Below are 27,827 nucleotides of genomic sequence, written 5' to 3' on the forward strand. Positions count from 1 at the left end.
CCTGTGGTCGCTGCTGTCAGTTGTTCCACCATGTGAGACCCGAACACATACACGCACGCACACGCACGCGCACACACACACACACACACACACACACTCTGAGGGAATATTCTGGTCACAGAATATTATGTATGGTGGTCTGGACACAAACACACTGATTCCTTACTGTATGTTTCCTTCGATTCTATTGTAATCTCTTCTATCATGATCTGTTATAATCTACTCTTTTCTCTATCAATATGTTCTATTCTATAATGTTCTGTTCTATTATTTATGATCTGTTCTAATATATCACTTTCTGTATTAGATTCTACGATGTTCTGTTTTTATCTAATTTATTCTATTCTAGCACTCTCTTTTCTACAATATTCTGCTCTTTTCTTTATACTTTTTTCTTTTCTTCTGTCAATTCATATTTTTAAAAATGTTTATTTAAAAGTGGTGCTTTTGCATGATTGATTTGGTGATTGAAGCTACTAAACGGCTAGTTGACATAATCGTATGTCATCGAAGAATTTCCAGGACAGCCCTATCTCGATCAATGAGAGGTGTGTTCTATGGCTTAAAGGATATAAGGACAATAGAGATGTCCGTTTTCCTTTCATTTTGGAATTTTTAATGAATCCCTGGCTTTAAAAAACGAATATACCTGTTGATACAAATATTGCAGTTGCTATGTGCTTTGGCACGCTCCACAAGGGCTTTTCTATTTTTCTTTGCCTGCAGGGATCCAACCAGCAGTCATTATGCAAAAATAAAAGAGTCTGTAACTTGTCCTGTCATGTGTGCCAGGACTGTACTTGACGGTGTGTTTGACCTATTCCGTCTTCTGAGTCATACTGTATGTGGCAAACCCCCTGCATTTACTTAACCACTATTAGCCTTAAACAAGAATATATTTTCTCTTTTGGTGTCCTGCTTGTGTGTTTGGTGCCTCGTCAGGATTCTGGATGCACATACACATCGTACACTCTGAATTATTGAACACTTGCATCAGGGTATCACTACCTGCAACAAAGAAACCTGAGAAGTGTGTGTCAGTTTGCATGTGTTACATGTCACAAACATTATGCATTAGCAGTCCCCATTAAGCCAGTGAAAAATGTTATTGTACATTTTGTAAAAGCAACATAGATATCACTGTGATGTGGTTATAATTCCAGCCAATGAAAGACAGTGCAGGCGACAGTAGCAGGTCAAAATGTCCAGCAGAGCACAATACCACTAATACACATAAATTGATGAAACGGTAAACAGGATTATTCAAATGTTTATCAAATGATGTAACACTCTCAGACTTTAAAAAAAGAACATTTCATTCATTGCGGGGAGCACCGGTTTTATTACCTCGGCATAGGCAATACAATGCAGGGCAATTCATTTGATTTTAAATGGATGTGAAGGGGGGTACCGGGGTTTAGTGTTAATATGAGCAGATGCTGCAAAGAAAGTGAAAAATAATATCCTTTAATAATACTATAATACTAATGCCTGACATTTGGAAATTACATTCAGGCTTTAACCATATTCAAGTTAATCATATGGTTCAGGGTATTATGAGTGATGGAGGAGAGTTTTTGATGTATGTCATTTTAAATGTAATGACCTTTATTTTGTTTTTATAGACTTAGGCGTTAGTTTGGTTTCTTAAGATTGGACATAAAGCCCTGAAGACAGAGAGACAATTGCACACAATAAAGACAGACTAAACAAGAAGAACACTCCTTGAAGTCTTACGGCCCGGCGTCCACACTACAGCTTCAAAAAAAGCTTGGAGCTGGGCGTGTCTGAAGCTCGACCAACAACCAATCACATGAATCTCCCGCCCCTGACACACAAGCAGCGGTTTGATTGGCTAGAGCTTGTACTGGCATATGATTTGATTGGCTGACGCTTCCACCGAAAGCTTCAGAAGCTTCAAAAGTTGAACATTGCTCAAATTTTGCAGCCTGAAACGCCAGGAAAGCTCCGCTCTGCTTCCCACAATGCAGTTCGGCGAAAAGTGACGTCACCCCATTCAAAGTGAATGGGCAGACGCGTTGGAAACCGTTTTTGAAGCTGTCGAAGCTGTAGTGTGGACGGGCCGTTAGTGTTCCTTCCAGCAGTGTTTTTGTCTCTTTTGCTGAATTCATATGAAGCTGGTATTACAGTCCTCTGCGTAGATTATTCCTGGCCCATCCCAGTTAGCTGTCCCAACAGTTTCCCAAAACTCATCGAAGCTGACTTTGAGTTTTCCATTTTGGCGGACTCTTGTCAATGCCCTCAATTCACCCTTAAGTGTTTAAATGTTTGGAAAGCAGATGTTAGAATTGAGTGTTTATGGATTTCCCCGAAAGGAGCGTACCAGTACCTATTTCACCCTCCATTACAATTTGTGCAGTCGTGTTGGGATTCAAAGGGAGATATCAGTTATGTAACCGCTCATATGCTAACTATTAGGACTCCGGCATGTCTTCAGGAGGCGGCGTCACCCTGGGCACCCCTGGGTTTCTCTCAGGGAAAACCCGCCAAACACATCATGGTATCCGTGACAACGCAGTCTCTGCCCTCTGAGCTCAGACATCTGAGCTGTCCTCCTCGCTGTGGAAATGTTTATGCAAAAGAGAGGTCCACCCAGTGTGTGTCTGTGTCATGAGAGCCATTAATATTCAACACGTGCATGCTTGAAGAAGGAATAGGGAAACAAAAATGTGAGGGAAAGGAAGAAAAAGGGTCCAAAACTAAGCACATTCCTTTGAGAGATGCCTGTGTGCTTGCCAAGCTGCAGAAATGCAAAGTGAGTGAAAACGTAAAGGCAAGGAGAAAAGAGTATTACCATTCGTTGTCCAAAGACCCACCCAGGGTTTTCCCCTACATTCATGTTTCAGCAGGAACACATCTTGCAATGCTCTGTCTACTCTTTGGAAAGTTACAGACTGTGAGGAGAAGTTTTAACTAGTATAAATAAGGCAGTAAGCAGAATAGACATTTTGTTATTCGTAACCATAGTTTTGGTCCAATCAAGAATCAAACAAGACAGGACGAATCTTAAGGTACAGATGAGTGCATGATTACCTAGTTGAAACACATGAGTCAGCTCATTTGTGGATAGGGGTTGTTGTATAATATAATTGTATTCGGACAATCCTCCCAGAATGCCATATGTTTCATATATGTGTTCAACATACAACATGTTTATTTTATTAGTGTTAGGTTGGAAAGACTTTGTTGCCTTTGGAAAGCCAGGCTGTTGTCTCTAGCCCTTATGCTAAGCTAAGCTAAGCTAACCGGCTGCTGCCAGTAGATTTATAACACTCTCATTTAACACATAAAAACAATACTGTTTTTTCCCTCAAATGTCAGCTTATTCCCTTACATGTTTTGATGACACTGCATCATTAAAGATTGTGAAAGGTATGATAACAAATTTGAGCTAAAATAAGTGGGGAAAAAACGGATTCCCATTTACTGGTAACTTCATTGAGCTCAGAGCCAGGGGCGGACTGGGACTACAAATCAGCCTGGGACTCTCGAGTCTCGACCGGCCCACTTCGGTACCGCCGGCCCACCTCGGTACCGCAAGTAATTACTGCTAGTAAATTGTCAACGGGGAGGGGGGGGTGGGGCTAGTGAGTTATCCGACCGGCCCACCTCGGTACCGCAAGTAATTACCGCTAGTAAATTGTCAACGGGGAAGGGGGGGGGGCTAGTGACTTATCCGACCGGCCCACCTCGGTGCTGCAAGTAAATACCGCTAGTAAATTGTCAACGGGGAGGGGGGGGGTGCTAGTGACTTATCCGACCGGCCCACTTCAGTACCGGCTCATCGTGATTCGTCCCGAATGTCCCGATGGCCAGTCCGCCCCTGCTCAGAGCTACTGTATGAAAATGAAATATGTATACAAAATGTAATTGTACTTTTTATATAGCTGCTGGCAAGATTACTGTCTTATAGTTCACAACAGAGTGGTAAATGTGAGCATGAAAGCAAAGGGCATTATTGGTTTTGTGCATCTGCAAACTGACATGTAATCCTAACCACAGTCAGCATACAGTTTAGGCTATTTAAAATAAAAGGAACCATTCTTCCTGTCTCGATATATATTGGTGGTGGCCTTGTGACTAAATAGACTTTGTTTGTATTGAAATGCAGAGCTAGTATGTTAGTGTACAGTACTGTATGTCTGCAAACCATCTCTTTGTATTTGTTTACTGTTTTCATGTTTGAGGTAAACAGTACAGCTTCGCCCAAATATTTCAACAGAGTTTGGCATCTTTAGGCATTCGACTCGGCTCGCCAGATGTGTTCTTTTCACCCAGCTGGCTGAGGCCACATAGTGCTGCCTCATCTGGTTGATATGCACTTTAAAGCCAGACTGCTCTCTTCACTGTATTGCCATTTGCTTTTTGTTTAGACCAACAACATTAGATCACATTGTGGTTCCGTACCATTACTTTTAAGGCTTCATGAGCAGGATTGTCTTTAGAAGATAATATTAAGAGATGAGATTAAATTATATGTAAAAACTGGGAGTTTTGGATAGCTGGCATGCAACAAAGAAAGAATCCTAGGCTGAGTTTGAACCCAGAAAAACGACATGGTATAAGGTTTAAAGCTAAAATAATAAGAACATTTATAAAAAATCTCCTCTCAGAAATTCCATATGCATCTATTTAAAAAACACTATTCAGTTTAAGTATTTTTTGAAGCAAAAATGACTTAATTCATTGTTTCAGCTGTTTTGTAGGATTTGGTTCTTTCTTTGTCTTATGTAAGACTGAATATATTTTGTTTTGGCATGACGTAACCCTGAGCTATATAAGAAATGTTTAAGACCGACAAAATATATAATCAAAACTGAAAAGTATGCCCTTGTGCGGATTAGAAAACCACCAAGCCAGCCAGCCAGCCCTAACATAGTTTGACAAAGTCTTTACCAGAGCATAAAGTTTTATGTTGGCCGATTAGGAGATTTATTTATTACGGATGTGGTTGACCACATTTTGTTTGCAAAGAAGAAAAACAAACCATAACAAAACTCTTATCTAAATTGGTTATAGGATTATACTACAGGAGGTCTGTGAGCCACAAGCAGATGGTTAGAAAACCACATGACTTATATTGACAACTGTCAGCCCCACAGAGCCTTCTCATTTTCCCCTCGTCGTCCCCCAATCACATGTGCTGAAAGACTAGACGGTCAAAAGAAAAGCAACAGATGTCCACAGTTTTTAATATCCAGAAGCGTCCACTGGCCAGGTCACCTGTTCTGGTTGTTTCGAGGTGAATGTGTTTCAGTTGACTCGGCATTCTGTATAGGAGGACTACAGCGCTGCACAGTAAACAATCTGTATCAAAAGACATCAGCTGTCATCCAGTGCACTCCAGAGGCTTCTGCCAGCCTGTGTGTGTGTGTGTGTGTGTGTGTTTGTTTGTGTGTGTGTGCCAGTCTGCCACTCCGGTGTATCTGAATAGGATGAATGGCACATTGGTCCTGGCAGGCAGACAGATAATGAGGCAGCAGCTTCATTGTTGGCATCAGATGACCCTGTTCAATAAAAGGTACAGACAGTCAGCAGATCCCACTTCCTCCACTCTGACACACGGTTTCAGCACCCTACGGATGCCTTGCAGCTGTAATAATAGGTGGACCAGTTAGGACAATTATATACAGTATGTACTGTAGTGTTGAAAGATTTGATAAAAGTATCTAATCACACAATTGACATTTTCAAGTATTTTATATAAACTGAAATACAGGTGTGTCCATACACACTACTACTCCACATCAATGTGTTTTATTCAACCTAAATTAGCTAGAATGCTACCCACAGATTACAGACCAGTGTTGGGGCCAAATCTTGCAATGTTAACAAAAATGAAATATCATCTCTGTGCCTGACCCATGTTTCTAATCTGCTCCAAAATGTGATGGATTTTTCTTAACTTAAACCCATGGTACTGTCTTTCATGAACATCATTGCAACATTTTGTTTGTAGTCCTGCTGTTCCACTTTTTTTTTTTTTTTCAGTAAGCAAAATGTGAACTTCATAGTAAACTCAAATAAAAAATGTTGATGAGCAACCAGATTGAAACCAACATTTCTTTGTAGTTGTTTCACCAAGTCGCAGTATTAACGTTAATTAAAAACAGCTGAATAAACTGCCTTGAGGTTCTCAATATATCCTGTGACAATTCAACAAGTGTCGAGAGCTTTTAATCATGTAAGCTACAGCGGAAATTGTGGCTCTTGTGATTGAAAATTGCGATTTTATAGGCATGGTTGATTGTTCATTCCCTAACCCACCCAGTAGTCTAGCTCACTGTGATGTCTTCCTTCTCACACGTGCTCTATACATTCCTTAGATGTTGCATTCATTGAAGAAGAAGACTGATTATTTCCTGCTGACATTGAAACCTAGTGTATCTCACTACTACTTATGTAAAATGCTAACAATCTACTGACTTTCCATCACATGCTTTTCGTTGTTTGAATTGCATCATATACTGATCCAATTACCGTTGGAAACACACAAATGCACAGGTACTAGTTTAGTAAAGATGGATGATGGGCCTTTCTCAGGTCAGACAGTTGGGTCTTTGTCCCACAGTCAACTTTGACGTGTGTGTGTGTGGTGTGTGGTGTGTGTGTGTGTGTGTGTGTGTGTGTGTGTCTGTGGTGTGTGTGTTGTGTGTGTGTGTGTGTGTGTGTGTGTGTGTGTGTGTGTGTGTGTGTGTGTGTGTGTGTGTGTGTGTGTGTGTGTGTGTGGTGTGTGTGTGTGTGTGGTGTGTGTGTGTGTGTGTGTGTGTGTGTGTGTGTGTGTGTGTGTGTGTGTGGTGTGTGTGTGTGTGTGTGTGTGTGTGTGGTGTGTGTGTGTGTGTGTGGGTGTGTGTGTGTGTGTGTGTGTGTGTGTGTGTGGTGTGTGTGTGTGTGTGTGTGTGTGTGTGGTGTGTGTGTGTGTGTGTGTGTGTGTGTGTGTGTGTGTGTGTGTGTGTGTGTGCGTGTGTGCGAACGAACGAACGAACTGTTGATTTAGCTATCTGTCGTAATCCTGTTACTTTTTCCAGGGCAGTGCCAATTGGCACACACACGTTTCAGTCACACTGTCCCATTCACCCTCTCTCCCTAAAAAACGACACACCTTTTCAGGTAGAAATAAGGATTATGCAATCTCAGGCTGCACCTTTTTAGTTCAACAATTGATAATTTTGGTCTTAGACAAGTCATTTGTCTATGTCTATAGACATTGTCTGTGTCTATGTTGTTGTCAGTGATGTATTGTCTTAACTTTTTTAAATGCCTCTGTGATGTGCTGCAACCCATTTTCCCCTTGGGGACTAATAAACGAATACTACTATTTGTTAATTTGTTTTCATGCTGAATGACATATTTCCAAGAAACCTATGAGCACAAGTGGTGCTTCTGCATTATCCTTTGTCTAGAAAGTCTGTTTTTATTAAATTGACTAAGCTGTCAACACAATTATGAGTGTTAGTCTGCTAGACATGTATTTGGTCGAGGGCCAGCCCTGGCGTCACAAGTGTTGTTGAGGCAGTAGAAGACATACATGTGCGTCTTTAATTCTGCACTGAGAACACAGTGTTCAGGAACTACATTGAATAGTTTTCCTCTGCTGTCAGAAGTTTATTCCAGGCTGCTCAGTCATGTTCAGAGTCCCATTGCTTATCAAGACCTCATAAATCCTCACAGAATAGACACACCTGTGGGAGTCTCATTATGAGGATCTCTCAGTGTGTGAAATGCCCCTTGTACTCTTCCAGGATGTGCCCTGTAGAGGTGGGTAAGCAGTAAAGGATCATTAGATATATTCCATCGATGGAAGAACAGTTATCTGGTAGAGTCTGGCAACGTGTTTTAAACATTTTCTCTGGCCTTGCCTGCTCCTCCTTACATGATTCTCTTTTTTCCTCCCTTTTTTTCCAAATCCTAACAAATAGTCCTCAGCTGGTGTTGCTCTGAGTCAGAATGAGTCACTCGAATACTGAAACATGCACATAATGCTTTTAAAATTAGAGATGAGGAGACCTATTTAAATACTTTTTTTTACCTTGAAAAATATTGACGGCAATGTGGAACTGATGAAGGTATTCATCCCATATCAACACAACTCTAATTAATTCTCCCTGCTAATCTAATTTAATTTGTGCAGTGAAAAGGTGTAATTGGCCCAAGGAATAGATTGAACAAGACTCAGTTGGATAGAAACTGAAGCTAATCTAGTCTGGTCCTTAGTTAAATAGGGCGCCAAGATGTCTAAAGTAAAGCTGGGACATGTTGTTCAGACATTAAAGTAAATTTCATGAAGGACTTTTGTCATATTTCATGTTTGATCATTGTTCTATGCAGATCCTGAAGGCAGCAGTGCAGCTAAATGACACATTCCATGTCTGCTAAGCATGTAGCAATAGCCATTCCAAAAATAGAGCATTATGTTAACAAATTACATTATTTAGTATTTGAATAATATGAAAAGAGTCCACAGCCTGGCTCAAACATTTATTTGAGGGTATTGCAGTGAGTCTTTGAGCTCAATGCTAATGTCAGCTACAGTATGCTAACATGCTAATGATCACTTATAGTTTAGTAAGGAGTTAATATTTATCTTGGTACACATATGACACACTGAGCATTTTACTATCAGCTATTTGCATTTTAGGGGAAGAAGATTGATTATGGACTTTATTGCATTTACTCTGTTTTTTTTCGTTAAACATTCTGAGCTTATTTTTATGTATCAGCTGACCTGTCTAATGTTTGAATTGAACTATATTCCACTACTCTACAGGACCCAGGTGTCACAGGAAAATCAGGCGCTTGTGTTGTCATCTGCCAGAGTATAGGGTGTACAAGTGCGCGAGTACAGGGGCCACCGACAGACCCATAAATAACACTAAGGAGCTTGTCTGGCTGAATGCAGATCTGAGGATTAACTGGAGGCAAGCTGCAGCAGCGTGTGCAGGCCTGGGCACGGCAGAAGGGTGTGGTGAGATGTTTCCTGAGTGTTGGATGTAAGCTCAGCTGTGGCGGCAGGCTTGAATAGACAAGAATCACAAGATGCATGAAGTTAAGTGGCTGGAGGGGTGATCTTTTTTGTTTTATTTACCATATGTATTCCCCCAGTCAGAGCTGGTTGATGTCGCCAGGGAAAGCAAAGTTTGGGGCTCTCGGCTGGAACTGCTACCTCTGCGACCCGACCACGGATAAGCGGGAGAAGATGGATGGATGGATGGATGGATGGATGGATGGATGGATGGATGGATGGATGGATGGATGGATGGATGTATTTTGAGACATTCATTTACGTAGAAAAATGATGCCTGTGAAAAGAAGATGGCAATCTAGAAATGAGTTTCACATCACACAGGAAGGCCTGATTAGAAATTAATCTTCAATTTCAATATTCAATCATGCTTTTCCGGTTATTACCCGTCCCCTTGTGTGTTATGTTATGTAGCTTTTTATGCATGTAAACGGTCTGCAAAGTCACAGACGCTCAAAGTACACCCTGTAGCGAGTAAAACTCTAACACAGAAAATACCTGTCTATGCTGCCCCAGAACGCCTCGTTGGAGATTTCTCTTTTTCCTCCTGGGTACAGTGACGTGACCATACCCAAATGGACCAATCCGTGGAGCTCCTCACACACACACACTCTCTCAGCGGCGAAACTGTGGCGCGTTTGGGGGTGCGTGGGGAGGATGCGGGACTGGAGCCTCGCAGATGGGGGTGCTGCAGCCCCCTCAGCACCCCCCCCTTCCCACGTCCATTCGCGATTCGCTGTCCACGCAGCTAGCAGGAAATGAACCCAGCTCACACGGTCCGCTCCTCGCAGCAGCGAGACGTGCAACGTCCCGCCAACACGGCACTCAGACCCCACGCAGCATTCTCGTCTGTTTGTCATTACTGGTGTCATTTTCTGGTCGCTAACGCCATTTTAACACATAATCACTGATGTTCCGCTGTAACGGTGGTGGACTCATCAGAACAGAGTGGGCGAGCTGACCAATCAGAGCACAGTGGGCTCACAGGGAGGGGGGGGGGGGCAGGAGCTCCAACAAGCCGTGTAGGACAGAGAGTGAATACACAGAGATGCTGTATGAGAAACCAATGTGAGTTTGGAACATTGAACAATGTAAATCTATTCTAGTAGACCTCAACAATGGAATTATGATCTGTAGAAATGGCCATGACATGGGACCTTTAAGATAAGACACAGAGAGGGCAATTAAGAGCTTTAGTATCTCTATTCAACAGCTGTCGAAAGAGTTTTAAGAAGCATCAAAGTCAACTTTATTGTCAATCTTTCAGTTTGTGTGTAAAGACAGAGAGATGGAAATACCGTTTCTCACAATCCCGAATACAAAAATAAATATATATAAAAAAATGTATGCAAATAATTATACAGTATACCTATACACACAATCAAAAGACACATTTGTACATATGCACACATTAAGACCTAAACAAAAGCACAACAATCAATATAAATAACAGTCACTTCAATATCTTTGAGAATGTACATTAGTGCAAGACTGTCCATACAGTAGCAGCGTAAAAGAAAGTGTCTAGTGCTGGATTTGAGTGTGTGTGGGGTGTTAAAGTCCAGCATAATATATTTATAGCATTTTCTCTGATGGTTCGATTAGTTACTTAATGTGTCACTCATAGAAGCAGGCTCTGAAAAAAACAGAAAGGTTGTATTTGTCACAGCGTAGCAAAAACAATATAACCACTTGGAGAAGCTGGCAAGGTAAAAAATGTCAAATGCCACTTTACATTGATAACAAGTTCGAGTCCCACTGCAGTCAGCTTGTCGTTGTGTCCCTGGGCAAGACACTTCACCCCAAATTGCTTTACATTGATAACAACCATATATGTGCAGACATCTGCTTCTGAAACATCACGGATTTGCACATGAAACACAGCATACTGTTGTGTATCGCGTGTTGGTCCGTACGTGTTGGGTCACTCTGACCGAAGACACACTTCTCTATTTTCTAGCTGAGAAAACGTAAAGTTTGTGTGGTTTGTTTCTGCTACAAATGCCTCTGTGTATGTACGGTCTGACTTTCTGTCTTATCCTGGCAGAACCCCATCTTCAGGGAACAAGTAAGACATTATGAGCTGATACACTGAGAAGAGATCTTTTCCAAAATTAGACAAATGTGTGTTCTGTTTGTGTTACAGCCACTGACTGCAAGATGACTCAAGGGGTGACATAGATTATTTATATAAAAAGAAAATGATCAGTGAGTTGGCTGGTCTTCAGTGGCTTTACTGGAATTCGCTGTTAACTGCCAACTGAAGAACGCAGTGCATGCATATACAATTACACACACAAGTCATACACAGTAGCCAAATACATTTAAATATCCTCTGTGCCACAAGAACTACCTTCTTTTTGTGAACGGCTGTTAGGTTAAAGCAGTGGTTCTCAAACTTTTTCTGTCATTCCCCACTTTGAACAGGTGGGCCTTTTCAAGCCCCACCTGTTCCTCATCGCTCCAATAAAATGGTAGGCCAAGCTTAAAATTGTCAAATGTATCGTTCTATAACAGGGGTCTCCAACCTTTTTTAGGATGAGAAAAAATAAAAAGCTACTTTTACTCCTCTTTTTTTGTGTATATATTTAGCACATCTTAACATAATTATATGCTTACCTTTAACCTTTGTGTGCTGTTTGGGTCTGTGGGACCCGTTTTCAGTGTTACTAAAAGAAAATGTATTCAACTTAACTATTTTAACCTGCTTTATTTGTGGGTGGACCTCACATCCTCTAGGGGGGTCCGGGGGCATGCTCCCCCGAGAAGTGCATCAATCTGGTGCACTTTGAGCACAAAATGAATGTATGGATACAGCTCTCAACACTCGTATGAAAGGGAGCTGTGTACTTTTCAATAATCCAAACATCTTTTAGAATATGATCACAACCAATAACAAATCATTTTAACTTGTTTATTCTTATCTTATGTTACCTAGTTAGCATTCTTTCTTTTTATTTATGCATAATTTACTAATCACTCCCCTTTTAAACTGTTTTTTTTGGTTACGAGGCTCCGGCGGCTGTGAAAGTCCACCGCCGTTGCGAGTCTCCGGCTGTAACAGTCCACTACCGCCCGCGAGGACCTCGGTTCGATTCCGGCCTGAGGTCCAAAACATTTATTAAAAAATAATAATAATTATAATAATCTCCCGTTCATCGCGTCCATTCGCGATCCACCTATCACATCTCTCGCCCCACACTTTGAGAAATGCTGGGTTAAAGGGAATACCAGGCTTTTCACAAAGACACTTCTTTAACCTGACAGTTTAAAGTGCATTGTGCTCTCTTCAGCTGAGATGAGCTACACTTGTTGATTTTTATTCTGCAACCACAATGAACTAATGGTTCAGGCATTTCTTTCTATATATCATCTTTCACAAACATAGACAAAACAGATAAGGCTGTGAGTTGTTTTGACGATTACCATAACTCTGTTTCATGAACACTGTTTCTCAAAGCTTGGTGATATGTGATTCGCCTGTGTGCATGTTTAGACTTGTTACGTTTGTCATATTATCTGACAGGCTGGTATTGTTTCAATTGAACTGAGGTTAAGGAGAAAAATGATTTACAGTGTGCATCATGTTGCAAATGACATTATGAAGCCATCACATTTAGTTAATTAATTAAAGATTGATTTGGTCACTTTAAAAAAAAAGTACACACCGCTTGTTTGTGCTCATTGCCTGCCTTTATTTCTTCACATTTACATGAACACATCCCTTTGGCTTGCATTAGTTAACACTGTGGCTTTGACACTATGTGGTGTTGTGTTCACATCCTGCTCCTCAGTGAGATCAAATTGCTTTTGTTAAGCAAAACAGTACTGCTTAACCTTCACTGAGGAACCCAAACACACACGCACACGCACACGCACACGCACACACACACACGCTTATCATCTGCCTCCTCTATCTTACTCCACATTCAGGATAACCTGAGCCGCGTCTCTCCCCAGAGACAGTGCCACTGAACTGGACTAGAGAGCCCCCCCCCTTTGGCTCCATCAGCCCAAACAACAGAGGCCCCATTGACTGTGGCAAACTACAGCCCTCCTCTCTCATTTCCCCTCTCTTTCAGCACGTCCATCCCCACCTGTGGTTAGTCTGTCTCCAGATAATGATACCCAAGGGCTCGTGGAGTACTTATTAAATACAATTTTGTGTTATTTTGTGTGTTAGTTCAATTTGCTGCTAATGAATGTAGACAGTACTGAGCACAAGTTTTCGAAAATGGGTGTTTTGTGTTATGTGGTTGGTTTGAAAAAGATGTTGCCTCACATACACACTTTTATTTGATATGCACTTTTGCCGGAGAAGAGCAGGAGTTGGTAAATGGGATTACTGTACACGCCGCCTTACCCCTGTTTCTTCATGAGAAAGCAGAGAAACAGGAGAAGGTTATACAGAGTGTCGAGGAATGTCTTTAAGCCTTGTGAAGACCAGCTCTCTCTTTTGCTTTTGGTTTCTCACGCTCTCTCTCCCCCCTTCATTTAATGTTGTTTCATAAACGCTCGCTCTCTCTGTTTGTGATTTGTATGGCGAGGATTTTGAATAGCACCAGTGTTCCTTATTTAGAAAACTGAGACGCATCTGCATTTTGACAAATGTGTGCACTTTAGTTGCTTATCCTCCATTTTTCTTTTACTTGTCCCCATTTTTCTATGCATTATATACAATTTTAATGTAACAATTAGTGGGAATACTCTTTTAATCTGTATTCTGTTTGCCTCTGCAGGTTATGAGTAATGGAAGCAGGGTCGGTGGTGCGTGCCGTCTTTGAGTTCCTTCCCAGCGTCTCCGAGGAGCTGCCACTCTTCCCCGGTGATGTCATCGAGGTGCTCAGTGTCGTGGATGAGTTCTGGTTGCTTGGTAACAAAGATGGCGTCACAGGTAAGGTGTCAGGGGTCATTATTATTGTATATAAACCTTTATGGTTGAGTATTTCTGTTTTGAATTACAACCATAGAAAACAACATGGAAAATCGTACTTTCCCACCACACGGAAAACTGGTCTTTCATTTGTGCTTGTTTGATGCAATATAACAAATGTTTGACAAGGCATGGTTCACTTCCTCTCTGAGGTCTGCGTTACACGATATGGAGTATTCAATATTAAACATTGTAGCCCTTCATAAGATCTGGGAATTGAGAACGATTTTGAAAATACTTCCGAAGTGAAGAGGGGTGAATTAGGTATTGCAGATTTAGTTCATGAATAAGTTCTTACTTTATGTTCAGGTGTGAAGAGGATGATCGTAATTAATTCTGGGCAAGATGAAAGGGTGCATCATTTTTTATTAGCTTTCGCTGCTTTTTTAACTGTTTTTCTTCCAGAAATCCAATTATTTCTTCGGAGGAAGAAGATCACTTAAGATAAGAAAGGGGATTCCCTCAGAGGGGAAGTGCGAATGGGAAGGCAATGTGGGCTTGCTGTACTGTTCCTGGAAAACACAGATGTTAATACATTGATGTCAGGACTTCCCTGGAAAGATGAGAAACTGGCTTTGGTGTCAGGCTGACATGTTTTCTGAGGTGTCTATTCAAATAATATATTTTATTAAATTAAATCCAGATGTTCTTGATTTGTTTGCATTCCCTAAATATTTGAATCAGTTTCAAATGTGCCATGTTACATGTCATTTGTTAGACGCTTTTATCCAAAGCAACTTACATACATTCAGTACTGTGGGCAATCCCCACAGGAGCAATTTGGGGTGAAGTGTCTTGCCCAGGGACACAACGACAAGCTGACTATCCCCTGATTCGAAGTCCAGCACTCCACCGAGCCACAGCCTCCCACAAAGAGAAAACTGTTCAACCCTGAAAGACTGTTGGCTTTTTTCTAATATGAGTTGAGAATTGTTGTACTACTCTAAGTAGTTATAGAAAAACAGCAGCCCTATCAGTCATTCCAGTAGGATCTTAAACTAATAAAGTAATTTGTCGTTTTCTTAAAAAAAATGACCCTTTCATCTCCCTATACTGATGCTTTCTGCTCATTCTGAATGAGGTTAAGGATACTACAGCCAGATTACACTGTATATGTTTGTGAGTTAACATATCGGAATATTAGACACATCTGAATTCAGGAAGTTACAACTGTGTCAGCGTCTTGGAAAGAATCAGCCACGTGTAGGAAACATGTTTTATTGTTTCCCTCTTTCCTCTGTCTTCAGGTCAGTTTCCCACCACCTTTGTGGAAGAGATCACAATCCCCAGCAGCAAGCCTGGAGACAGACTTTATGTTTGCATCAATGATTTCAACTCCGCAGAGCAGGGGAACCTGTCCCTGATTAGAGGTAAGGACATACTGCATGCACTCATCCCGACAGTACTTTTAGAATACAGATAAAAGTATGAATCACTCGTCTTTATGACTACTAGGCATAACACATGAAGACTTTTATCAGAGCACACTTAGGCGTTGTTATATTGTTTCTGTAAGTAGATGTTTTGCTCAGGATACAGGATGTAACACAGCTGTGTTTTAAGTAGGACTACTGTAACCTCTAATGGGCCGTGTTTCCTCACTTAGCCTAACGCTACTTGTTGATGTCGCTGTGCTCAGGTAAACTGTTGTTTTGTGTTTTGTGTTGTGTTGTGTTAGACACTGTGACTTTGTCTTTATTTACCCATTTGTGCACTTTTAGTAGAACAGTTCACAACCATTTTTTTGTGTCTAGTTGTTTGTACAAATGCAATTTATAATGCTATTCCTGCTTGAATGGATCATAGTGAATGTAGACTAGGCACTGGTTTTCCTCCCTCTCTTTTAAATGAACATGGTCAACTCTAACTCAGAGCTAGAAACAAAAATAGCAAATGGTCAAACCTGTGATGTCACTCTGTCTCGTGGAGCTTCTCAATAAAATGTAATTGGGAAAACACTCAAAGGTTACTGTGTGCAAACGGAGGGAAAGACTGAGAACCAGAACTGATGCCATGATGTAGGATTAACATTTAAAGAAAGCTTACACATTCAGTTTCACATTCACAGTCAGCTACTGACACATTCTTGCATCTGATTGTTTTAGTTGTTGTGTTGTTTAAGGCCATTAAATTAGCATTCATGATTTACAAGGAATGCTTTTTTCCTACAAAAAAACGAATTTATTTCATTTTTAAATGTTCATTTCTTGTGAAGTAAGTCAATTTACTTTCCCCTTTGATCTTCCACTATTGTTTTAGAAATATAATACTATTTAGATAAAACGGTTTTTGACTGTTGATGCATTTTCACATTTTCTATTCACTTGAACAAAACATGAACACCTCTCTTAGTGGTAAAATATTAATATATAAATAAATGATGAAACGTGTTAAAAAGTGCCACATAAAGACACACATCATACAAAGCCTCCTTCTGAAATTGCCCACTAGATGTCCCTAGATGCCAAACTAAATGCTGCATAGACTGTCTCCAGCTGACCTTTTCTTTTTACAGGAATTATCTCACATTAGTTGTCGTTTTTTCTAATTTCTTATTTAACAACAACCTCAGGCATACAACACAGATGCAGAGATCCCTTTCATCTGTAAAACGTGTTATTGTTGTCTTTTTTTGTCATTAGAAGTTCTAATAGTCGTAGTCATAGAAGTTTTAGTATTGAGAATTGTGCATTGAGCATTTTAAGTTAACATTGGAGACTCACAACTATTGACAGTCCCAATAAGTAAAATGTGTAAATACATACAAATGTCTTCTTATATTTAGATGTAACCTTTGACCAAATGTACTCAAAAACAATATTCCTGTATATGTTTGTACTGTCATAGATAAATAACACTTCCTGCAGCAAAGGAAACATAGGAGACAGTCTTTACTAGCCATTTGAGAGTGCAAATGTTTCATTTCCACTATGAATTTCCACTGTGACCATTGGCAGCGTTCCAGTTTTGGTCCCAGACACAATGGGAGGTGGAGCCGCAGGTCTTTGGAATGCGACCCCATGACTTGTGGCTGACCAGTCAACATTCCTATAATCCTGATCCTCTAGATATAAAAGCACCATTACTGACCTTAGAACTGTTAATCAAAAATGCAATAATAAAGGTAACCCGAAATAACCTGACAGAACCAGAGCTACCTGAACGTGGACAAAATATCTGGCACTTCATTGCAGTTCTTCAAATTCCAGTCAAGCTAAGTCAGTGCAGTTAATTAAGGCACACCTAATGGCCGCCCCAAACAGGCATGTTCATTAAATAATTAGATGGCTAATTGGTTTAATTAGATAATGTAAGATTAGTTTTATTTTTAACTTTTCTATTATTGTTTGTTTTATTTGAAGGGTTTAGTACTGCTGTATAAGTGTGGCTAATTTACCTTTACTGTCTGGATACCATGCAGTACTATCTGTGTGCAAAAAACAACAACATTACACATGTACTGTATATTAAAAAGAGCAACCATTAGGACAGCATGCGTCTGCTGTCTTTACCTTTATATCCTAAAGTGTTCTTGCTTTGTCTCAGTGCATGTATGTGCTTAAAACTCCCCATTAACCTGTATTACCTAAAATGACAAATACAAAATATTTCAAATAATATAACATTTATGAATATCCGAGGATCTTAGCCATTTTAGAAACCTCTTTTAGCATTTAACTGTGACATAATTCACATCAGTATGTTAAATGTGATGCTCATTATCTCTGGTCTCTGTAGGTGATGTGGTAGTTGGAGAGGCAGGAGGGTCCATAAACCTCGATGAGACCTGGCAGCGGGGTTGTAATGCCGTGGGCGTCCGCGGTCTCTTCCCCACATCATGTGTGAAGGAGCTGGCCCTCTCAGGTCGCTCCAGGCAGCTGTCTGAACGCTCCGCTCAGGCCCAGGCGTCAGAGCTCCCCCCGTACGCCCTGGGCCAGGCTCGGGCCCTCATGAGCCTCCATGCGCAGCTCAACGAGGAGCTGGACTTCCGTGAGGGCGACCTGATCATCATCACCGGCCTGCCGGAGCCGGGCTGGTTCCAGGGGGAGCTCAATGGCCACAGGGGCATCTTCCCAGAGGGGTTTGTGGAGCTCCAGGGATCCATCCGATCTCCTCAGGAGCCCGAGGACTGCCAGTATTTGAACAATGATTCTAAACAATATAGCTACGAGGATCAATATGATGCAGAAGATGGGGCAGAAGTTGTAGAAGGAGCGGTGTTTATGAGAGAGGAGGGGGAGCAGAAAGAGGATTTAGAGGAGGAGGAGGAGGAGGAGGAGGAGGAGGAAGAGGAGGAGGAGGAGGAAGAGGAAGAGGAGGAGGAAGAGGAGGAGGAGGAGGAGGGAGGTGTTTATGTTGTGGCACTGTATGACTTTCGGGCCATAGACCAAGGCGAGTTGAACTTTGATATGGGGGATCGCATACATCTTTTAGGCACTTTGGAAGACGGTTGGCTGGAAGGGGAGCTGCAAGGGCGACACGGTATTTTTCCTCATCGTTTTGTCAAAATAGAGGGCGACGGGGAGAAACCACCAGAGGAAACAAATGTTGTTGAAGCCTCTGAGTCAGAGAATGATCCTGAATGGACGACTTATGAGGATCATACAGTGTGGGACCTGGACTACTTTGAGAGGAAGGAGGAGCAGAGGAGGCAAAATGAAAACCGGAGCACTGGGGCTCAGACAAACAACAGAGGACAGAGAGACGGGGGCAGCAGGCCTGAATCTCAGCCACGTAGACCTGTGGCCCCAGCACAGAGGGGACCCGAGAGACCCAAATCCATTCCTCCAGCAAGACCCAGACTCCCGTCTCGGCCTAGCCTGCCCGCACGTAGCCACAGACAAAGCGGTCCATCTTCTGGCCCTAATCGGTCTAGCTATCCTAACGGTAACTCTAGATCCTTACAGCCCAAACTAACACATAGCCTTACCCTCCCTAGTACTCATACTGGTTGGTCTAAAAACAAAAGATACTCCCAGAGGCCACCAAAGGACGCTTCCCCCACCAGTAAGAAAAGTGGTAGTCTTGGCCAGGCCTTATTAACCCTGGCTGAGAACCACCGGCAGAAGAAGCTAACCCGCCACGCTAGCGTCACTGATGCTGATATGATGATGGGCAGCGCTGAGGAAAGGCAACGTTCCCAGCAGCGTGGCTCCAATGGTGTCATGCCAACATCCTTTACTTTAGACGCCCTGATAACCTCAGCTGGGGACCTGGAGGCTAAGCTAACCCAGCAGCTCTTTGAATTTGAGAAAAGCTTGACCTACAGCGATAGTAACGTTAGCTCTAGTGCTCCTAATCACACGTCCTCTGTAGGCGACCTTAGCCCGCAATCTATATCACGCCACTTCTCTATCATGGACTTCAGCGATGAGAGCGATATCATGCGAGGCACCTCACATTCACCTGTTTCCCACCTATTGCAGTCGATCTCTGCTTCCTCCTCCCTAGAGAGACGTGGGACCCTTCGCCCCCCACCTCCTCGTCCTAAAGTCCTTCGCCCACCACCTCCACCTGGGTACAAACCGGCCCGCCCTGCTCCGCGTGCCCCTCCTCGTTTCCCGAGACAAAACACCACTCCTCCAAATATCTTCTACTCCCCTGATGAATCCGCTATGAACCTCCTGGACGAAGTCGCAGGAAGGCAGCCTGAGTTCAGTGACCTCGCAGCCGCCCAGGAAGAAGAGATCCAGTGCCAGCTGGAAGCGGAGAAGGAGCTGGAGAGAGAGATGGAGTTGGAGAGGCAGAGGCAGAAGGAAGAGGAGGAAAGGTACCAGCTGCTGCTCCGGCTGCAAGAGGTGGAGCACGACATGGAGGCATATGCGCACACGGCAGAAGAACTCAGGACAATGCTGGAGGAGGAGGAGGAGGATGAGACGGCCCGCATGCAAGCCATGGAGAATCTGGAGTTCTGCAACTACACCCTGGAGACTCTGGCCCTGGAGCAGCAGCAGCTACAAGGTAAGACTGTTGGGCAGTGGAGGGGGGGAAGTGTGTTGGGACATCCTCAACATGGGATGGTGGTTTAATCGGTTTGGGGCTTGAACTGATTGAACAACAAGACAATGTATTTGTTTTGATCTTGTTGGCCTCATGAACACAGTTTCACAGTTCTTAAAATTCATCAAGGATATCTGCGAATAATTCTGAGTAGATGCATCCATAGAGCAGACACAATAAACAATGATGGCCAAAATGCATTGTCATGTCATAACACTATATACAGGTGATCAGAAAGTAAATAAGTATATGCATTAAGCAAATTCTACTTATATGTTATAACATAGAAATTAGAATATACATATCAATACTTTTAATACAGTGTCAATGTGTTTTGCAGGGATTGGTGTCAATACAACTATATCCTTTAACTATCATTAGCTACTGACATTGAGCAGCTGATAAATACCATCAATATAAGATGTTAAGAAGTAGATGTTTTGCTTTGTTAGTCGGTGAGCTTCTGTATGTGAAAGGGTTACTTGGAAAACCGGAAGCCAAATCAAGTAGAATTTATTTTGCTTGATGTCATAGTTCAAGTCTGAGGCCCTTTTGCCCACAGGTTAGAAATACACAGAAATACACGGTCACTGAGGACAAAATGTAATATAGCAGGAATCTAAAAGTGAGCCATCAGTGCTTACCAGATTTCCTTTTTTACCTGGGAAAACACACACACTCACACACACACACACACACACACACACACACACACACACACACACACTATTTAAATTCCACTGTAAACTCAAACAAGCTTACTCTCCGCAAGGACCAGCGGAAAGAGGATTGTGTATTTAAATAAACTCATCATAACTGTGAGTGTGTGTGTGCAGATAAATGTGTGTGTTTGTTTTTGTGTATTTGGGAATAGGCCATGTCCTACTACAATATTCATTTATAAAAGTATTGTGAATGTGGAAGAATCAGTTTGATGCTGCAGGGTTCCAGGAAATGTGTATACATCTTAGGTTAGCTTTGTCAGGTACTGTTTGAGTTTAAATGACTTTTTAAGTATTAATAGTTAATGGCTTGAACAACAACAGTTGTAGAGCCAAAGCTAATTGGCTCGGTTTGTTTTGGCATCTCGTACTGGGTGCACAGTTCTGACTGACAATTTTCACATAGGTACGAGGTGCATTCCTGCACATAGTGAGAGGGTAGGCAGTGCATGTGGGCCTCTGCCTCTCTTTCTTAAAGTCCTTCTATCTCTATCCAAATGTCCTACGTCCTTCACCTTCCTCACCGTTTCCTCACGCTGCACCTTTCATCGTTTTATTCCGTCATCTATTCTCCAATAGGAGTGAGGAGAGGGAATACATTGGGTGTTGGTGTTTTTGGGGATTTTTTAAAGTATTGGTGACAGACAGACAGACCATGGCCCGCTCTGGAGCGAGACCCAAGCTGTGGTTGAGGCTTGCGGTCAGGTGGCCCGTGGCACACTTCTCCACACTGTTCGGACTCGCTCGGGAGGCCAGGTCCAACAGAGTGGCAGGTAGGAGAGAACCACAGATGGTGTTTATCAGTCAGTGTGTGGACAGAACATTGCTGCTGTTTTTTAACATCACTTTTACCCATACCCACTGCTTGCTACAGCAGTAGTTCTCTACTCACTCAGGCAGTTCTTGGGGGGTTTAGTGTCTTGCTTAGGGGCAATGAGAGTAGTTGATGAGCCAGTTTTGAATTGACTCTTTACTCATGGATAGCACTTCCTTTGAGGGAGTCATTAAATTAGCTGGTTAGGGATATAACAAGTACATTGGTTACAAAATAGGGAAAACATGAGAAATTCCCTCAACTTGTCATGATTATTCACTGTTAGATGATTTGTACACTATTTGCCATTCTACTCGTTGAACCATGGAAGTGTTCACTTTAACATAACTGAGATATGTTTGCTCTGCTCTGATTGGTCTGGCATGTGAGTTGCTTGTTTTGCTTTGTAAAGACTGTTTCTTGTTTGACAATTTGTGTTAAATTAAAATCAAATTAATTCAGTGACATCTGCTTTTTCTTGCTAATGTGGGTCCTTGGTCAATGTGGGCACTGTTGCAAATGATTTAGCACTAACAATTGTTTCCGGAACTTTGGATTGTAACATTATTATTTTGAACTTGATTTTAAGATATTTGGTTTGCTGAATGAACCAAAGCAGGAACACTCATGATATTATCTCAACTGTCTCTTCAATTTGTATGATAATGTTGCTTTACATTGGATGAAGTGGCATTAACAGCAGAGCTCATTATTTCTAACTGTGACACACACACATTCAAATGTCCTCGTTCATTTAGAAGCTTTCAGTCTAATCACTGCTAACAACCAAGTTTCATTGTAATGGTAATGTTTCTCATTTTCAAGTGTTATCATAGTTTCAGTATTTCATTCTTATTGAATTCATTCTAATTGAATGCCTCTCAATAATTGGCTATCAAAAACGGATTGTTAGACTCAGCTTTTGCTCACCTATTCTAAACTCATCTTGCTAATGTAATATAATTAATCCCGGATGTTACCACTCTATTCACACTTTTCCACTGATCATGTTTGTCAATATATCAAAACACTAATGATCAGTTGATTCATGCTTTTGTTTCTATTTTAGTTGCATGCAAATAAATCACATCCTGTTAGATGTTATCAATCACTCTGCAATGTTTTTCAATGGATGATCTTAACGTCTGTGAATGATAGGTGTCAGCCTGCGGGCAGGAACTCATCTCCGTGGCTACAGGTGCCTCTAAAGGCCATTCAACCACTTTGTCTCACTTCACCTATCACGTTACAGGAATTCCCACACCCTACTTTCATAGTCATAAAAAACAAACTGAGATGGTGACTTGATTTGTGAGAGTTATGATACAGCAAGGAAAAAACAGCCAAGCACACTCCCATTATTTGATACATATCAACACATTACTCGGACACAAAAGCTTTTAGTTGGCTTTTTTAATAGGATATTACCTTTTCCTTTGTTTGCCCTTTTAAAGCCAACAGGAAGGTATGTACATATCAACCATAGTCTCAGGAACTTTGTTGCAAAAAAATGTGTTTGTCATCCTCCTGCTATTCATCCACACACACACACACACACACACACACACACACACACACACACACACACACACACACACACACACACACACACACACACACACACACACACACACCAACCAAGGAGTGAGTGTTTTTCAGGGTGTGTTCCTGAGTGTGACGTTTAAAAGACAATGGCAGCTTATTGTTACAAGGCAGGGAAGAATTCTCGGCCCGCACCTAACTCTGCAGAGGCCAGTTCAAAGTCCTCATAGAATCTGAGAAAGAGTGTGATACTGCAGAAACAGAAAGTATCAACCATATGCTCACAGAGTATGATTGATAGGATTGTTCTCAATTTTACTATCTGTTGTGGACTGTTGTGATTTTGTATGTCAAAAATATGGCAGTACAATCCGTATCATGAGACAGCGGTTACATTTGAATATATAGCAATACTGTAAGGAACTATGACAATTTGTATAAATCATATATAAGGAATACTTCCAAAAATATAAAGACCGCACCATATGCATAATATAAGTCAAAGAAAGTAAACTTTTGTAAGATAATCAGAACAGTGGAACAAATTGTTGCATGGAAACCAGCTATTCACTATTTTTCTCACACATTAGTAAAGGTTCTCTTTCTCTGCCATTTCTGCCATTTCTTTGTGTTTCCTCTTTTCTTGTTTAAGCTCTTTGACCTTGAGCCTCGCTTAATTCTTTAAACCCACTATTAGAACGCCTCCATCAGCCTCCATGACACCACAGCCGATCTATTGAACACTGTTTGAGGATCGGTTGCAGCTTCAGGTTTCCCTCAGTCAGCCACACAAACTGGGAGAGTCTGGACTGCAGACAGTCTGATATCTGACCTTATTCCTGGAAATGACACCCCTTTTTCTAGATTTGTAAATATCGATCAATCCCCGGGCGGCTTCATTCACATACGCTTACACAGACATGGACAGGAATGTTGTATTTGACATTCCTACTGTAACACACATACACAAACACACAGTTTCGGTCGTGTTCTGCTACTGAAAGCTGAGATGTTGAACACTGATAATTAAACAGTCTTACATAAGAACAGAACAATGTCCAAGTAGGATCAGCCTTATCTTGCGAAACTGTTTATCTGAGTTGAATATGAGTTTTGCCTCATGCACAATTTTTGTTATTAAGTAATTTGAATTAATCAAACACGATGACTTGCAGGTTTTTTTACTTTCTATTTGATAAACATGTACGATAAAGATCTAAGATACAATAAGAGGATATTTTTGTAGTGTATACATAGGGCTTTTGTGTCTTAATGTGAGTACATTTTGTTTTTTTCAGCTCTTCCTTTATTTTGGAATAAAAATGTTGGCAAAGCATTTTTATTGCAAAGTATGTTTCTGATTTCCCTGTTGTTTTCCTTCCCTAAATATTTGATTTCCTGATTTGTGAGAACGTTTAGCTTCGCTGGGCCAAGTTTAATCCTACCAGGAATTTAGAATATAAATCCTGGGGGAATACAACTTTGGGATTCAAATAACAAACGAGCTCCAGCTACTAATAAGATTTTAAATCCTTTGAATTGATGGTAAACTGACACTATCCCCCATGTGTGTCTCTGTGTGTATCACGTGCACTTGAGTGTATGCAAGCCCTTTAAACCTGTCTTTTTTTGTTCCTGCCTCTTTTTTGTTTAGAGTTAAAGAGGGAGAGGGATATATTATACTCCAGCTTTATGAATAGGCCTCAGTTTTTTCTCACACTAAAAGATTGTGTCTCTACTGAGAGTGAGGACAGTCCTCGACAATAGTTCATTGTACACACCAGCAGCAATTTCTTTCAGTAGCTGCTCTGGCCTATTAAGTCTGTGTACTCTCAACATAATAACTATACTTTATCTTTCCACTAAACTTGTTTTCAACTTCACACTTTTAATCATTACTTTAAAAGAAAACTGGTTTAAACTAAATCACACGGACCTCTTCATGTGTTTGCTCCTCCTTGAAATGTAGGGCAAAGTCGAACTGACAGACTGAGGTCAGTTTTTTGCTCCGTTACCCACAAATATCACAAATGGCCTTTCAAACATTGTGAAAAGTAAGAATATACAAGTAAGAGCTGGTTGTAAACTCAAATAGGAAAGATTTGCTTTTGTCAGCACAGGTTGCATTGATGTCTGGTGACATAGAGGAAAAACCTGCAGGAAATGAAAAACAAAGAAAACAGGATACAAGGAAGGATGCAGGATTGTTCAGGGCAGTGAACAAAAAATAGGTTCCACAGTCAGTAGCCCCTCGAAGGCAGACTGTGAAGTTAGACTAAATCTTTCTTTTAAAGAAAGTCCACGGGCAGATTGTTTTCCTGCAAACAGAAGTACTGGCCAATTGAAACAATGGGTGGGGCTGTCGGGCTAATCCTCCACTCATGTGACTCTACTCAATCATTAACCTAAGGAGGCCCCTCCTTCAATAACCCTTTCCCCCCCTCTCCTCCCACGATTTGCTGAGATAGCTGCGGGGAGGGAACAATTTGGTTTCACAGAGGGCTGGGAGGTGCTTAGACCGGGCAGTCCTGCTGAGGCATCGGAGAGGAGGCAGAGAAAACAAGTGGGAGAGTAGCAGACAATATGCCTGACAGGTGGAGTACTTTGTTATGGAATGCAGGACTTTGGAAAGACGGAATAAGCCACGTTAACAGGAAACCGGGTAGGCTGATTTAAACAGCAAGAATCATGAAGAGCCCGGTGGTTTATGGCAACCAAGCCATGTTTGGTCCAGTGGATTGGAACTATGCAGCCGGTCCCCCGGTAAGGAGAGGGATGAGTGTGGAAGAGCTGGGGGATGCTGGATGGGCCAGAGAGAGGGAGAGGATAGCCCATCTGCAACATCTACAACAACTACACCAAGTGCAGATGCAGCAGCAACAGGTTGGATATCCTGCGTATGGAGTAGTTCCTCACGGACAGCCACAGGGACCAGTTATGTTACCCAGACCGGGTGACCCAGTTCCAGCTCCAGGCTTCCCTATGGCAGTACATGGCGGCATGATGGTGCCTGTGGGCCCAGGGCCGCCTCCAGGGCATATGCCAGCTCCATGGCCAACACACTGGGATAACCAAGCCCAAATTAGACTGGGCAACGTCTGCCAACCCAATCAGGTGTATGATGACCGGCCACAAGCAGTTTTCCAAGAAAAGAGGCCTCAAGGCCAGGATGTTTACTACCACCCTGGGTCAGAGGATGGTCACCTCAATGTGAGGGTATCTGAAAGGAAAGGCAAACATTGTTTTTACCAGGGCCCTGAGGATTACAGCCACCAGGACTATAGCAGAGTGCCACAAGAAAAAGACAATAATGACTTAAGAACTAAAGAAGGGTATGGTAATTTGGAAGAGGACAGAAGAAGAAGGGATGACCGGGTGAGAGAAAATGACCGTTATGAGCATAGGAATCCCAGAGACTTGGAGGAGTACGATCGCAAGGACAATTACAACCACAGGGATCATTATGACAGGAAATACAATGAGCGCTGTGACGACCGAGAGCAGCAATATCCTGACAGCAGGAAAAACAGTAAACCTGAACTCAGAGAACATGACCGTTACAACAGTGAGTATGAAGACCACTATGACCGTAAAGACACTTATGCTCGCAGAGACAAATACAGAGAGGTTGATCAGTACTATGACAATGATAGAGAGTATGATGACTCTAAAGAGAAGGATCGCTATAGAGATAAGGAATACTATCAGTGTAGTAAGGAGGACCGTTACTATGATGAGCGAAAACGTAAGGACCCCTACTATGCAGATGAACGATATGACCGCAGAGAAAATATCTACAAAACCAGGGATGACTACAGCAGAAGGGGTGATGAAACCTACCCCAGTAAAGAAAGGGGTCAGTATGACTCTGAGCTGGACCAACACTGTGGTTATAAAGAGAGGGACCAATATGACAGGTACAAGGATCCAGGGGATGACAGGAGAGATGAGCACTATGACGATAGGAGAGACCACTACAAAACAAGGGACCCCTATGAGCCTAGGACTGCGGACCAGTACGATCGTGAGGATGAAGACTGTTACAAATCCAGAGATGGAGATTGTCCCCAGTCCAAGCCCAGAGACAGATTTAGGGATGTACGCTCAGTATCCGATGATTCAAAATTTGAGGAATACCCTAAAAAAGAGACCAAGACACACTGCGAGGAATGGGTTGAGCAGCAGAACAAGAAGTTGGAACTCAGGGAAATACACTCTTTTGAAGATCCTGAAATATATCGTCGCAGTGATGATCGGGAAAAAGGATACGAGTCCAGTGCTGGAAGCGTTGGTACAAAACGGGGTCGTAAGCCTGTTTATGTGGGCTCCCTAGATCGTAACAGCTTCTACAGGAAGACAGCTCCAAGCTCCCTAAGGCAGTCCCAGTTTGCCACTACCAGGAAACAAAACAAAGGTAAACACAAGGAAAATGTCAAGTGAGTGAATGTATTCAACTGGCTGTATTTGCACAGCGTGAGTTACTTATGAGGTGGTACAGTATGCTCAGCTACAACTCGACAGTGCTAATCATACCTTACAAAACAGAAAAGGGCACATGGTTTGCAAGGGATATTGTAATTTACATCATTGGTGACCTCCAGAGCTCTTCTTCTAATCAATGCTGGAGGCTTCAAAGTGCTGACTAGCCAGACTCACTTCCTAAGAAAGTGTGTTCTGGAACCTGAGTGTGTGTGTCTGTGTGCATGTGTGTGTGTTAGTATCACCTATCTCACAGGAAAGTCAGCTGTCAGGTATTTGTAGATGTCTGAACCT

The 27,827-nt window shown here is 42.0% G+C and overlaps 1 protein-coding gene across 3 annotated transcripts in view; it reads left to right on the forward strand.

Moving 5' to 3' along the window:
* The window catches only part of dnmbp (dynamin binding protein), a 47,465-nt gene that overhangs the window by 669 nt on the left and 18,969 nt on the right, over positions 1-27,827 (forward strand). For 2 of the 3 annotated variants that reach the window (XM_034214451.1, XM_034214452.1), the window contains exon 1: positions 25,565-27,468. In XM_034214451.1, the coding sequence (XP_034070342.1) occupies positions 25,743-27,468 (1,726 nt within the window). In that variant the 5' untranslated portion in view covers positions 25,565-25,742. Of the gene's footprint in view, positions 1-13,782; positions 13,938-15,223; positions 15,347-17,714; positions 19,938-25,564; positions 27,469-27,827 lie in introns of those variants that run through there. The other variant, XM_034214450.1, reaches the window with a different exon arrangement.

The sequence above is a fragment of the Gymnodraco acuticeps genome, unplaced genomic scaffold (genome assembly GCF_902827175.1).
Source record: "Gymnodraco acuticeps unplaced genomic scaffold, fGymAcu1.1, whole genome shotgun sequence".
Classification (NCBI taxonomy): domain Eukaryota; kingdom Metazoa; phylum Chordata; class Actinopteri; order Perciformes; family Bathydraconidae; genus Gymnodraco; species Gymnodraco acuticeps.